At 40.5% G+C, this 14,973-nt stretch overlaps 1 protein-coding gene across 4 annotated transcripts in view; it reads left to right on the top strand.

Annotated features, from left to right (window-relative positions):
- flt1 (fms related receptor tyrosine kinase 1) overlaps positions 1 to 14,973 on the top strand; it is a 32,342-nt gene that overhangs the window by 3,026 nt on the left and 14,343 nt on the right. For 2 of the 4 annotated variants that reach the window (XM_066646347.1, XM_066646340.1), the window contains 11 exons: positions 2,012 to 2,099; positions 2,364 to 2,575; positions 3,889 to 4,013; positions 6,576 to 6,738; positions 6,852 to 6,988; positions 7,133 to 7,304; positions 7,416 to 7,533; positions 7,778 to 7,947; positions 8,266 to 8,413; positions 13,611 to 13,728; positions 14,310 to 14,418. In XM_066646347.1, coding sequence (XP_066502444.1) covers positions 2,012 to 2,099; positions 2,364 to 2,575; positions 3,889 to 4,013; positions 6,576 to 6,738; positions 6,852 to 6,988; positions 7,133 to 7,304; positions 7,416 to 7,533; positions 7,778 to 7,947; positions 8,266 to 8,413; positions 13,611 to 13,728; positions 14,310 to 14,418 — 1,560 coding nt within the window. Of the gene's footprint in view, positions 1 to 2,011; positions 2,100 to 2,363; positions 2,576 to 3,888; positions 4,014 to 6,575; positions 6,739 to 6,851; positions 6,989 to 7,132; positions 7,305 to 7,415; positions 7,534 to 7,777; positions 7,948 to 8,265; positions 8,414 to 10,361; positions 11,889 to 13,610; positions 13,729 to 14,309; positions 14,419 to 14,973 lie in introns of those variants that run through there. The other 2 variants (XM_066646364.1, XM_066646356.1) reach the window with 2 other exon arrangements.

The raw sequence follows: 14,973 nt of genomic DNA, 5'->3' as shown, positions 1-14,973 counted from the left end.
GAATGGTACCTATCGTTGTGCTGTCTGAATCTTTGCTGACATAAGAACAACAAAAAACACTATGATTTTACAGAGGAATTAACAGGAGTACATTCATTCATTCATTCCTTTTGTAACCACTTCATCCTGATCGGGGAATGAAGCCCATACAGAATCTTTGGGGGGCAGTACAATTTAAGGCAATTATTGACACAACACAATACATCAAGGCATGGACTCCCAAAGACATCTTTAAGGTGTCCTGAGAACCCTGCACCAAGACATCAACAGCAGACCCTTTAATTCTGGTATGTTCTGCGGTAGGATGCTGCTTTTGTCAGCTTGCCTTTTCCCCATAGTGCACCCTGTTGCCATCTTTTGGCCAGGTAAGCAAAGCGCACGCACTGAGCTGTCCACCTGATATAAAAGAATATATTTATGAGACCAGACCATCTTCTTTTAACTGTTCTGTTGTCCAGTTCTGACGGTCATGCCCAAAGTCCATGTTAATAAACACAATAAATAAATTACAGACATTTCTGATAAGCTATTATGAGATTTAATTGAGAGCCCAAAGCATACAGCCAGTTATGTCCACACTGGCTCTACAAGGAGTGTCACTTCCACACAGCTGGAGGGTCTACCCTGGGTTTATCCCACAACCCCAAAAAAAAACCATTTTGATATGTGGATTCGCTCTGTGAAATTACCCACAGGTGTGTGAATCACTGGGCGAGTGTGAGGCCTGGATTCCTGTCCAGGGTGTGTTCCTGCTTAGCACCTGATGATGGACCCACTGTGACTCTGATCAGGATAAAATTGTTTCAGATTTTTAGTATCTATCTGAATCCAACACTGCAATCTTATCTAACGTCAACCATAATGAAAAACAAGCCTTGCTTTAATCATCTTTTTTAATCATAGGGTAAGACACGTTGAATGACGCAGTTCCTTAAAGCGCTCATATCTTGCATCTCAACACCACCACTTCCCTTGCCCTACCCTTCCAAAAATCCCACCCAAGGCCACTATTTTCTTACATGGCCATTTAATAATCTCTTACGTTTCAAAACACTTTGTTAGTGTACCTTTTAGCCTTAGTTACCATATGTAAACTCTGGCGTGAAATACATTATTACATCAGTCTCTGATTACAAAAGTGAAGACAATTTGGCGTGAAACCATATGGGAAATGTATTTTTAGAAATTTCCATTGTTTAGTATGTGTGGGCCTAAGTCTAAGCGGTATGACATTGTGAACTCGGTTCTCACTACTCACGCAACGTCTTACTTTTTTTTTTTCACCTTGTACTTTTCCACAAAACATTTTGACACAATGTGATGTCCGTGGCTCAGTAAACCGTTCTCAGCTCTAGAAGAGCTTGATTATTTGCTGATAAGCCAGATCAGATGTTGTTAGTGCAGGGGAAACACTAAACTGAGCGGGGCAATGTGTCTCCATTCCTGGAGCTGAGAAAGCCTGGACTAATTGACCCAGCTTCCTTCTTTCAATTTCAACAGTAGCTTAATGTACGGGCAAATGGCCCACACGCCATGTGTGAATAGTGGCAAGGAAATGATGCTGTGAGTTTGGCTTAGACAATGGTGAAAGGAGCCAACAATAGTCCCTATAGTAACTCTCCAGTCCAGGAAGTGTTTAGGAAGGGTTTGGGAACGCATTGTGACCAGGGACCACATAATATCGTGAGGTTATAGTAGAAGTCTGTTTCAGTGCAGAAACTCTGCAACTGTAGCAATGGCTTTGTCTACATATTATAGGTCGAACTGTCCACAAGACCTGCAAACAGACTGTGCATTTGCAGAGGTGTAGCCCACATCATGGTTCCACTGTTTTAGGTTAAAAAAATCTTATATATGTTTTAGGAGAATAGCATTTTCTTCTTTTTTTTTTTTTCTTTTTGGTCAAGTTACCTTAAGTAATGCTGGTTGACATGTGGTCAGTAAATGACCATGGGCTTTTATGTGACTGGTATGTTAACAAGTGATGCATGTTTCCTTTTCATTATGACAGATGATAGAAAGTTCAGCACTCCAGTTCTGGATGTGAATGATCGACATCTCGTCTTGGAGAAGAACCAGACGCTGCAGCTGAACTGCAGGTGCGCAAACCAGTCTCTCATAAGGTCCAGGTGCACATATTATGCAGCTGGACTTCAAAGTGTTTATTGACTGAAAACATGACTTGTTGTTTAGCTTCCTGCAAAATGGAAAGTGACTTCTTGACAAAGCATTTAGATGTACTGTTTAAAGTGGCAGTGATAATATAAGAAGCAGTGATGTGTTTTGATGGTGGAGTTTGAAAGTTATTTTATTTGTTGGAAGCATGGATTGGTGCACAGTAAAATGAAACATTGTTGTTTTAGGGGTCGATGGGGGTTGGAATGGCATCTCCCCTCCGGAGTGCCCAAAAACTATCCTGGTGTCAAAAAGTATGAGTCTCGCTGTGGCAAACATCAAAAGCTGTACTGCAGCCACCTGATTCTCAGCCCTGCATTAGCTCAGCATACAGGCTCATACCGCTGCCGCTACAGCAACACTAAGAACAAACAGACCTCCATCTATGTCTACATCACAGGTAAGAAACTTCACATGCTCTTCATATCTAAGTATGGGAATACTCAAAATAATGCAACTCTTTAATTCAAGCCCTCTTTCAATGGCTGGCCTTCTCAATGACCACTTCTATTTTTTAAGGCCAAACAGGAAGCAGAGGCAAGCCAATAATATCTAAACACCATTTTTCCCCAGAGCAATACATCCTACTAAGTGTGTGTTTGGCAGTTTCTGCCTGCCTTTTTTCCCTTGCAGTATAGTCCATCCCCCCACTTTGAGTCTATATATAACCTATAACTTTAATTTACGTGCCACCTTAGAGAGGGACAAAAATAGCCTCAGCTGTCAAAAAGCTCAGCTTCTGGGCAGCCTTTCCCAGGGCACCAGCGTTATCTATCTCTCTCAGCCTCTTACACAGCATCCTGTGGTATTCATAGTGCAGGCTTTTGAGGGACAGACAAATGGAGAAGGGATGTCTTCTTGGCTAATTAAAGCTAAGCGTGTGACATGTGGATGTTGAGGGTTATATGTAACAATTTGTTTTTGGTTTATTCAAATATGTTAAACTGAAATTTATTAGTTTTATTTTCACATTTATTACATTATGTAGTTTTTTTTGTAGTTAATAATTAAAACCTTACTAGAGACATAAATGTGTTAAAGCTATATCCCAGTATGCACTGATTGTTGAGTTTGTCCACTGCGAAGGGGCAGTGGAGTCTAGATAGGAGCTTGGGCCCCAGGGTCAGTGGGTACGGCCCCTGGTCAGCAAACAAGGCCCCTGGGGGCCATCAGTTGCTCTTGTGACCATGTCCATTAAGACTGTCCCTCCCTCCTTTATATGGAATCAAAGCACATCGAGGAAGCCCTGTATCCCACAGTCCTTGGGGTACTTTTGTTAAAATGTTCAGAGATTTTTTTTCTTTCCTTTAATAATGCTACAGTTACAAACAATGGAGCAAGCAACACCCAGTCCTTTCAATGCCACAAGAAGGTTGCAGCAGCGAAGAAAATGCAAGAAAGCCTTTTGATAAATAGCAAACAATCTTTTTGTCTGCTTCTTGCTGACTCCAAATTGTTGTCTGCAGTCAATTTGTGTGTGTGTGTGTGTGAGTGTACGCGTGTATGTGTGAGTGTGTGTGAGTGTACGCGTGTATGTGTGAGTGTGTGTGCGTGTACGCGCGTGTGTTTGTGTGTGTGTGCGTGTTTGCATGTATGCCTGTGTATCTGTGTCTGTGTCTACGCGCACGCATTTGTAAGTATCTGTGTATGAGTGTGAGTGTGTCCAATGGGCTGTTTATCTGTTTTTTCCTGAACTCAGTGTTTGGGTTTCAGATAGCCAGCAGCCATTTGTGAAGGTGCAGAAAGAGATCCCAGACGTGGTCTACATGAAGGAAGGAGAACACTTAGTTTTTCCCTGCAGAGTCACAAACCCAGACACAAATGTCTCATTGTTCAAAGTGAGTACACGACTTTTGGCATCTTAATCATACAAGCTGATATCACATATGTAAATGTAAAAGGGTTTTTTTGTTGTTGTACAGAGAACCGTACTTAGGTTTTCTGTGACTGTTACTTTTGGTTAAGACTGATTGATTTAACCTTTATCCCTCTTTATCTTTAAGCGCAGTGTCACACAGTAGATTCAGATGCTGATGTGATTAATATGTCTTCTTGAAGACTGCTCCACCTTCATTATCTAACCCAGCAGCTGCTGGAAACTAATACATATCACAATACCATTCTTCCTTTGACATGGACCTTATCTTCTGTTCTGGTCCCTCTCATTAAAGGAGTCTGCTCCACCCTTGTTCATCACAGTAATCCTAACTGACTGATAATTCTTCTTGTCCATATTCCACCCCTGCTACACCAGTCTAACTGAGGAAACTACTATCCTGCTCACTTAGGTGCTATCCTTGCTCTTTTTTTCCTACTCATTAAATTAACTTTCCTGAGTTTAATCAAGTGTATTAGGACAGGCAAAACAATAAAATGTATTTCTGCACTAGGACTTTTATTCAGAAATATTTTAATATATGGATTTGATCTAAAAATATATATAATATGTAAATATTCTCATTTTATTAGTGGTTATGAAATGTGAATTGTAAAATTTCCAAACTGCTTGGTGCAACCTGGACCTTATGTTAGGAGCAACGTCTGACTGAAATTCAAGAGGGTTTTTTTTTTTTACTTTGGCTGTTATTAAAAAATAATAAAAAGCCCATTTAATTCCAGAAAGTTGTAGTCACTATGTCTCATCCCTTTCAGCACGCACAGTGCAACAACGTTCAAAACTTTTTCAAAATTTTAGCTGCCTCTTTCAGTCAAACATAAGTGTTAGGTTAGTGTCAGCATTTTTAAAGTAAAATATAGTCAAAATTACTTTTTGAAAAATTAATTTATGTATTTGATTCATTTTCATGGAGATCAAGCAACCAATGATCTCCAGCTTTATTCACAGATCTGTCCATCATCCGTGTACTTAGCGGTTCATCAGACCTGTTTGCGTGAGTGCGGACGTGTTCAAGTGGGTGTGTGTGTTTATGTATATAGCAGGATCCTTTACAGACCTCCGTGACACAGATACCTGTCTTACGCCAACGGGCGGAGAGAGACCGGCGCCCCCGACTTCCTCCGTCCTGTTGGCACTGTGTTCAGCCCAGGAGATGGAGACAGGACATGGGGGTCAAAGTGCCCCCCTCCCCATGCCCTTCTACCTGGGGAAATGCTGTCTGCCACATGCAGGCTGATGTGATTCACATCTGGTGGCCATTTTTTAGGTGTTCATTGGAATGACTGAATCACATTGTGATTGATTCTGTGGTAGTAAAATTGTTAAGGATATTAGGCTTAAATGGACCGCTGGGGGAATCATAACAGGCCATATATGGTTTTTGAAGCCCCTGAGAGTTTATAAAAACGTTCAAAGTGTTTCAGGATGAGTTTCATATGAGGACAGGAAGAGGAAAAGAGCAAAACGACCAGTTCCCCTTGCGCTGCCTTTGGCTACACTTTCAGGATGGGAGCTGTTTGGGGATATGCCATCGATATGACATTCCTCTCCTCCCTTTGGCCCGAAAAAGATTTGCGTTGAATTTCAGTTTTGCTCTGTTTACGTCCCGCTTGACCCTATGCACAAAGGTAATCAGTCTAAAAATACAAAACTGTCTCCACCCTACACAAACTTGGACAGTTACACACCGCAAGAGTGTTTTCTTCCGGAAAGATTTTTTTTTTTTTTACACTCAGCCAAGTATCTTTAATGTCGCACCTCTCACATGGGGGAACAATACCCTGGGGGGCTGTGCTCTCGCAGAAGCTGTGAAAGTGGCCAGAAGGGCCCTTCCAGAGGTTGACCTAAAGGCCCCAGCCGCAGTGTCTATATCCTGTAGTAACAGGATGTGAGGAGATGGACTGCAGTCACGTTTCCACATCCTCAACCTTCTCAGCCACTGTACAAGGTCTAGCTTGGGGGCAACCATCTTATGGAATAATTTATAAAGAAAGACATAAGCATGAGACATTAGCTGTATATAAGGCTTGATTGAGAGTGTGTGGAAAAAGGCTTACCTAACACCCTCATGCTGTGCAGGGAGGGGGTGTTTGACCTGTCCACACAGGGCAGGAGGCGTACACCTGATCCCAAGAGAATGGGCCGGACACTTCCAATCTGTCAGAGCACCTCTAGTAAACATTTCCTCTGATGAACATGGAAGAAAACAAAATCATAACACAACTCTCCAAGAATTTCTGCTTGTCAGTGTACCGTTATTTAACCTGGATAAAATTTGATCCTTTTTTATATATATATATATATATATATATATATATATATATATATATATATATATATATATAGTTTAACATGATTAAAAATGACAGTATTTACAGTATTCATTATGTATTTTTTTTAAACAGTGTCTCCTTTTTTTATTTCTATTTACAGTAATGTTTTAGGTGTCGTTTACAAAGGATTTCTTGCTTCAGTTGACTGATTCACTTTTTAATCATTGCAGTTTCCTAGACAAAAACTTGGCTCTGATCAGAGGAACATCATTTGGAAGAGCAGAAAGGGCTTTGTCATCCACAGCCCCACGTATTTCTACATTGGCCTTTTCTACTGTGAGACTATTATCAATGGGACTACATACACCAATAAGTTCTTGACACACAGACCAGGTATGACAACAGAACTGGTTTGATTCATACACTGTAAAATAATAAAAAAATATAATATGTGCCCTTTACTTTAATCTAACTACTATTTCATCTTTTGATCCTTGGGTCTCTAGTGAACAGGATTCAGGATGTCTATTTGAACAGCACAGGCTTGGTTCAGGCTCTCCAGGGAGAGATGCTGTCCTTGAACTGCACCGTTACAGCTGAGTGGAACGCTAGGGTGTCCATCAATTGGATTTTTCCTGGACAGGTTCGTTGTAGCCATCGCAGAAAAAGGCATCCAGTAAAAAGATCCAAGCCGTTGTGTAAAATGATAATCAATTTGAAATAATTCATTGACGTTAATCTTTGTGCATGATCACTCCCTAATGATCTGTGTTCTTTCTGCCTTTAGGTCAATAGCACAACCTCAATCACTAAGCGTATTATGAAGAGCAGAACCAACATGGTCTTCTATAGTGTTCTTACTATCGATAAACTGCGCAAGATTAATAAAGGTGTTTATACATGCCATGTGGCAAGTGGTCCAGCACACAGACAAGCAAACACTTCAGTTGTGGTGTATGGTAAGTTTTAGAATTCTTTTTACCTGCTACTTCAATTAAAAAAAAACTTGAGCCTTATGTTTGCATTTCTCTAAGTATTTCTGATGGTCCTCTGGGTTTTTGGCTTTTCAGACCAGCCTTTCATCAGGCTAAAGCACAGGGATGGCCCAGTGGTACAGGCTAATGCAGGACAGAAATTGTTCCGCCTGTCCCCCAAATTACGAGCTTTCCCTGAACCTGAGGTTATCTGGTAAGAAGTTTCAGAAATTGGAGTGAGTTCAAGAAAGTGTACAACTAGAATATCAAAAATTATATTCATTGATTTAAAATGCATTTTATGTACTGAATCTGTAGAAGTAGACATCACAAGCCATATACACACAAAATAAATGTAATGAAATACTGTACTCATGTTAGGGTTTCAAAATGTTACAGAGATCAATAAAATCTGATCTTAGTTGTAATTTATTATTTTTTGTATAATCAATGTCCAGGCTAAAGGATGGCCAGGTGGCAGCTGAGCGATGTTCACGATATCATGTGGATGGATATTCCCTTGTAATTCGAGATGTTGCCGAGGAGGATGCAGGGACCTACACCATCCTCACTGGCATCCAGCGGTTCCAACTTTACCAGAACATCACCCTCACACTTGTGGTAAATGGTAAGCTAGTTAGCTCTTTCTGTTTTATCCTTATATTATCTGTTTCAGACTGCAATAAACTATGAAACAACAGTGAATATATTTTGGTATGCAATGTAAATTAAATATGTAAATGCATACTACATGGTTGATTTTTCACATTTCTTGTTTTTTATTTTTTTTTATATTTCAATGTGTGTAAAGCCAAAAGAAAATGTTTTTCTCAGCATGGCAGGCACATGTGACAGGGAGATTTAGCTAGTGTGAGGAAGTGTTTAAGAAATATCATCACATTTGATGAGCTTACTGAACTTACTCTCCCGGTGGTCTCATTCACAGTGAAGCCTCGAATTGGAGAGAAAGCTGTGGCAGTGCAGGACCCAGGCACTGTTCCGCGGAGCAGCAGGCAAGCCCTCCGCTGTACATCTCATGGTGTCCCACTACCTCGGATCCAATGGCTCTGGTATCCCTGCCCTCCTAAAGACCTGTAAGTACCTCACCAGTCTGAGCTAATAAACCTGTGATCAACATATGAAATTCAGGTGACATATACATAAGAAAGAGGAAAGGAACCAGGTATCGCAGGTCAGCACATATTTAGAAGATGTTGGATCCAAATAGTTTACTTTAATAGTTTCTTTTTAATTATCATTATAAAATGTAATTATATTAAAAACCATTATTAAAAAATGATTAAAGACCATGGGCCAAAGTCCCTAATTATTATGTTATATTTATTCTTTGTTATAATACTTGTTTTTGATTATTTTTTCTGGTGCATGTAAAATAGCATGCACAAGCACATATGCTAATATGAGAAGTAATAAGTGATTGCTTCTATATCCTATACATGTCCACACAGAGAAGCAGGTAGACGATTGTAATTTTGCATGGTTCGCTTTTCCGGCACTAGACCAGCTGAGACCTCCTTTTTTGATATTATGTAATATCCTGCTCAGCCCTGTCATTTCTGTTTGATATATAAATAGTAGCGACTAAAATGAAGCCACTTTGGACACTATACTCACATATTGTGCATGATTAGTTTATTTTTGCCCTTGTCTATAGGAGTAGTGTCTTATGTATGTGCCTGTTTGTGAACTGAGACATGTTTTGTCTATTTCAGCATGTGTTCAGACAGGGCTTCCTCTTAGCTTCCAGAACAGATGTTTAAGAAGGTCTTTCATGTGTATGTCTATTCATTTCTGTAGGAATACATGTTGTGTGTGTGTGTGTGTGTGTGTGTTTGTGTGTGTATGTGCGCGCGCATTTGAATGAATGTGTGCCTGGTACAGTCATAGAACTCAGTGTAACCCAGAGTTAAAAGCGCAGAAAAAAAACACTTCAAAAGAGGCCACTTCCGTGCTTACAAGCACGATTTGTTGGTTTCTAAATCAAACGCTATGATTTAATGAACTTCCCGTGCAGAATGCGGCCTGTTTGTTATTCTGATTGCTCAGGCGCATCCTGCCATCCTCTTTCTAATGCATGACACACAAAGTATTCTGCATTCTCATGAGAAAAGCCAAGCCAGCAGTATTCACAAGAGAACATGCGAGAAACTCCCATTCTTACTTGCACATACATAGAAACACACAACCACGCACGCACACACATACACACACACACACACATCCTAATAGAAAGGTCCATGGGTCAAGCTCCTTCTACATACTCCCCTCATTTTGCATCTGAGCCAAATGTCTGTCCAAATGTCTGGTCTCATTAATGTACATTATTTAAATGCCCTCTCATGCATACTTTTTCTGTTTGTCTGGCAAAAGGAAAGATCATTTCAGCATTGCCTTATCACATTGCCATAACAACTATTGAGAGCAGAGACTGGGGACCTTTGTCTTGGCTCATGCTTTGGGCATGCAATTGAATCTCACTTCCTGAAAAGCTGGAAATTAAATATCAATGAAATAAAAAAAGGCACTTGCATGGACCTCAAAATAGCCTGATACAATAAAGTACATGTGAGCCTTACTCAGCTTAGCAGGATAAATATATCTATATATTTATATAACAGCATCCTTTATCCCCCAAAATTTAAGCAAAACAAGGTATTAATTTTAAGACCAATTTATTATACATAACAAGTCTTAAATTTAGCTAATTTTACTAAATAGATTTTCATTTCTTAACAGACTTGTAACTTACCAACAAATTATAATGTGTTCTTCATATCCACATATAAAATATGTTGACATATTTTTATTATTATTATAATTCATAAAGCTTACTGATGGCATGTATATATACACTGACAGTCATCATTCACTGTGTGTAAACATGCATTTCTTAAATGGGTAAATAGTATGGCGTATAATAGTGGATGTGAACATATGTAATTTGGTAAATGGAAAGTGGTGTTTGAGAGTGTTATTGCGAGCTGATCACAGGCTCCTGACTGAGGCCCTTATTCTTTGTAGCAGCCTTTCGCGGCTGGCCTGACGCTGAGGCGGAGGAGGCGCAGGGAGAGCAGCGCTGTGGGGGCCGGGACGGGCCTCCCTGAGTGCTCGGACGGACCCGCGCCTCGGCCATGGGAACGGCAGCGCTCTTATCTCAGCTGGCCAGGAGGTGCAGACGGGCTTCCTGTGCAAAAATCAGAGCGCTTTTCCTCTCGTTGTTTGGCTTCCTCCCGACGCGAGTCGGCTTCCCAGCAGCGTGATTGTCCCTGCGTCTTCAAACGTGGCACAGGCCGCTTCCTCAAGGGCTTGATCTATTCTTGAGAGGCCCTCATCCCCTCACAGCCTCCACCCTTACCCCAACCCCTCCAACACCTTCAACAACCTCCAACAACTCACAAACCTGCATCTTCACCTTCCTCCTCTCCCCTTTCCATTGAACTCTTACCCATGCAATGTTCAAGGTGCTCAACCACCGAGCTATTCAAAGCTGACCCCTGCCACTGTAACTATCCCCAAGAACCCCACAACCTCCATTGAGCATTTTATCCCCACATATGCACTGTTCAACCTTCCTTCAAATTTGATCCACACCAGTTTCACTGTCCTCCAACACAAACAACCTACAGGCCAATGGCAACCAGCTGAGAGAGTCTGGACTGTTTCCATGGCAGCTGCTTCAATGAGATGGACCTGCATGCTGGGATACACCAACATGACCCCTGCCCCCATGGGATAAAGATGAGAAGCAGTCAGGATGAAGGGGCCTCATCTGCGTTCCCTGGAACTGCTTTCTAATTCCTTCTTCCCACCTTCACCTGGAGATTTTTTTTATTACTGTTTCTCTCTGACATTTTTGAGCCAGAAGAAAGTGCAATTCCAACTATTCACTGCCCACCACCTTTTCTGGAGCTGCTTTTGCTTTTTTTTGTGTCCTAGAGTGGTACTATAATGGATGTATGAACCATGCCTGTCTCCAATCTCAAACCTTTCTGTTTTGTAGTTCTAACATCCACAAAAGCTGTGAGTTCAGTTCATATATGATTATGTTTTTGGATCAATTTGTCAGTGTGAGTCCCAGGAGAGAGGTGAACATGTGCACTCATCATTTGGAATTTGCAATCACATCCAGAATAATACTAGAGGTGGCCCAGAGCGCCTGCTGTGTAGGGCTTTATGGGCCAGAAATACCTGACTGCTGTCATCCTATGTCAATTTGTGTCACTCTATTTTGAACCTTCTCTAATCATGGCAATACTGAGTATTACTTTTGCCATGTTTTTGTCCTGAAGGAATGTCTGTTTGAGTGAAATTGTTTGAATGTGTGTGTGTGTGTGTGTGATGTACCCATTTGTTGTCTGTCTAACAGGTTTTTCACTTTTACGGGTCTGTCCCAGTGTGATTTATCCTTTTTTTTATACAGATTTTCTATGAGTAATATATGAATCTAATATTTAATAATTTTATACAACTAACTTACTTATGGTTACATATGGCCAGTAATTGCCAAATGTGTAAGAAGGCTCATAAATGTTTAAAATCTGTGTTATATCAAATGTATGTGTTTTTATATTAAAAATATTTGCTTGAATTTATGTGTAATATTTGTATTATTTGGTTTCGGCAAATGTTTTTATTACGTTCTCCTGGATGTCTTCTACAGGATATGGATAGCTTCTGTACATTACAATTCTCTGTGCCCTGATTTTCTTAGTACTGTACGCAGGCACACATCAGTTTGTGAGTGTGGGTGTGAGAAGCATGGATGAGAGTATCTTTTTGAGGATGATAAAGGGAAAAGCAAATGTGTGATGTGGGAAGCAGATTTTGTGTGAGTGTGTTTGTGTGTGTGTGTGTTTCCTGGGAGGCGTGGGAGAGTGGCTTGTGTGTGTGTGTGTGAGAGAGAGGAGTGGTGTGTGCTTGTGTCATGATCAGGGTGGAACACTGGAGCACAGGAGACGGGCACTCACTATCTCTGCCAAGAGGAAGAGCAATCAGGGAGAGAGTGAGGAGTCAGAGCCAGGGAGGGGAAAGGAACGGGACATGAGGGTGGGGAGAGCTTGGGGGATATGGTGCACAATCACGCATTCATGCCCAGCACCACAGGACACCCTTACGCTGCCCAGGCTGTCTTAATCTAGTGCCACAGAACATCACTCTACCTCATTTACCTGTACCTGATTTAGACATGGACAGTAAGTTTAGTAAACAACAAAAACACTATTTATAGCTATTGTAGTAAACGATAATATATTTAAAGTATATTTCATTTTGATTCAGCAAAATAATAATGTTCTTTGTGGTAGAACATTGTGGCAGTACAATATGTGTGACCCAGAGATTTAAGAGTGGAAATACTCTTGTCTTTTTCACCCATTGCATAGCACCATTTGTACATTAAGACTTTAGTACTTTAATAAAGCTGTACTGCAGTTATATTCAGCACTGGAATTTAGCAGTTTGGTGACTTCTTCATACTCAAAAATATTTTAGTAAAATTTTTATTGAGATGTATGCATCACTTCCTTTCGAATAAAATTGGTTACACCAACCCCATTGCTTTTAATTCCAGCTTATTTCTTCTGAAAATAAATATATTCATGCTATATATTTGATATGCACATTTGAATGAAGATTATTCACACTTCCAAACCCAATTCATCTCCAGAATTAAGAATTGTTTATGTGAGGAAATTACCAACCTGAATCCCTCCATAACCAGACATCACAAAGACAAGAGGGCTTTGGCATGGGCCGAAAGCAGAATTTGTGGGAATGCAGAATTGTGGATGGCGGATGATTTAGGAGGGAGAGGAAGTTTACTCGCCGGAGACAACAGAAACGCCACGTCCAAGCAGTGGACACTGCTAATTAAAGAACAAGACAACTTTGTCAAGTAACACAGTGTCCTAAATATACACCACAAACAGCAACAGAAACACACAAACAACCTCACATCGACACGTACGAACTGCATTTTTAAAAAAAGGACACAATTAATCCCTCATAACTGAAGACAAGGCATTAATGGCATTCTAAAACCACCACACTTTCCCTTACAACTTTGATGATCTTTGTCAATGAACTGTATTCATGAAGAATTGAAATTCCCTAGGGAACAGTCATGATGATGGGAAGTTTCCGGTATTCCCTTTTACTGCTGCAGCTGTGTCACACACCTGTGTGATGTGACATCACTATTATAAATACAGCTGAACTAAAGCCTGTCCCTCTCTCTTCCTCTTTCTGTGTCTCTCTGTCTGTAACTCTAAGCTGTGAGTTGGCTTCCTCCTCCTGGACGGTAGTGAATGAGCCTACAGCGGTCACGTCCACCCACAATCCTATCCTGAGCATCAGCCACAGACAGGAAATACTACAAGGGAAGAATAAGGTAAGCTGACAAATGAGTAAATATATATGGGAGGGGAGATGTTTTGATGGATGCTCATGGGCACAAAGGGATACAAAGGAGGACAATTATGTCCTACCTTTATTTGTACATGTCCGTGATTAAACAAAGCTACAGAACGATTCAAATAATTGTTGTTTCCTAAAGAAGAGAGGAAACCTGGAGGAGGGTCATAATTAATATGTACAAAACTGCGTCATGGCTGAGTTAAAAAAAAAAACAGTAGCACCAATAATACTTCAGGTTTCATCTTAACATTTTGTGTGTGTGAGAGTCGCTTTCAACATATGCTTAAGCCTTTTTACTTAAGCACTCATTCAGTGTGTGTGTGTTTTAAGTTAATTTTAGCTGGGAAACATATTGGGTGTGAAATAATATTAATCAGAAGAAAGTTAATAATAACTATTCTATTAACTACTCTAGAAATATTAACTATAAGGCTGCGTTCGTTTTAATTCCTTGCACCCTATAATGTATTTAAAATCATTTATATTTTTGTTTAATGTCTGTACTATGCAAATGTGTGTGTTTGTGTGTGTGTGTGTGTGTGTGTGTGCCTCCAGACTATAGGTATTTTAACAGTCGGCAAAGCATTAATATCTGGCATCTTTCGCTGTGTTGCTTCTAACTCCATGGGAAGAGATGAACTGGACATTCGTTTCTATGTTACAGGTAGTTTTAGCTTCCCACACTTGCACTGGATGTCACACATTGGTCTGAATTTCAGGAGTGGCATTTAAAAAGTCAAAAGATATTGAATGGCTATTAAAAAGCTACAGTCCATTAGCATCGCCAGGCCCCTTCACCTTCTGTGTGTGGATGGCTTTCCGGATACGCTTAAACCTTTTGCAGTGGATGTGGCTGGAATGAGGACGGTTGCTATAGTTACTGAATAGGTTGGGAAGTGGGGTTGTAGGGGACAGGAACCTGTGGGCCTTATCGGCCCACTTCCCTGTGCTGCCTAACGCGCTTTATTTGGAGAGTCCTGGTGGTGGTCAGGAAAGATAAACATTATCTTCCATCAGGAAAACCTCGAGCGGTTTCCACGGGAAATTTCAAATAGCTAAAGTAAATAAAAGGGCTTTTTGTGGGGGGTTCTCCTGCTACTTTTTCTGACAATAGCTATTCAACATTGTCATCAAAGGTTAGGGAAAAAATATCAAGCTTGATCAACACTCCAAAGTGTTTGTACTTTGCAGCCGTGCTTTTGTTTATGTCTCTGTTAAG

Source organism: Hoplias malabaricus, chromosome 1, assembly GCF_029633855.1.
Source record: "Hoplias malabaricus isolate fHopMal1 chromosome 1, fHopMal1.hap1, whole genome shotgun sequence".
Lineage (NCBI taxonomy): Eukaryota > Metazoa > Chordata > Actinopteri > Characiformes > Erythrinidae > Hoplias > Hoplias malabaricus.
This window is presented reverse-complemented; position numbering and strand designations above follow the sequence as displayed.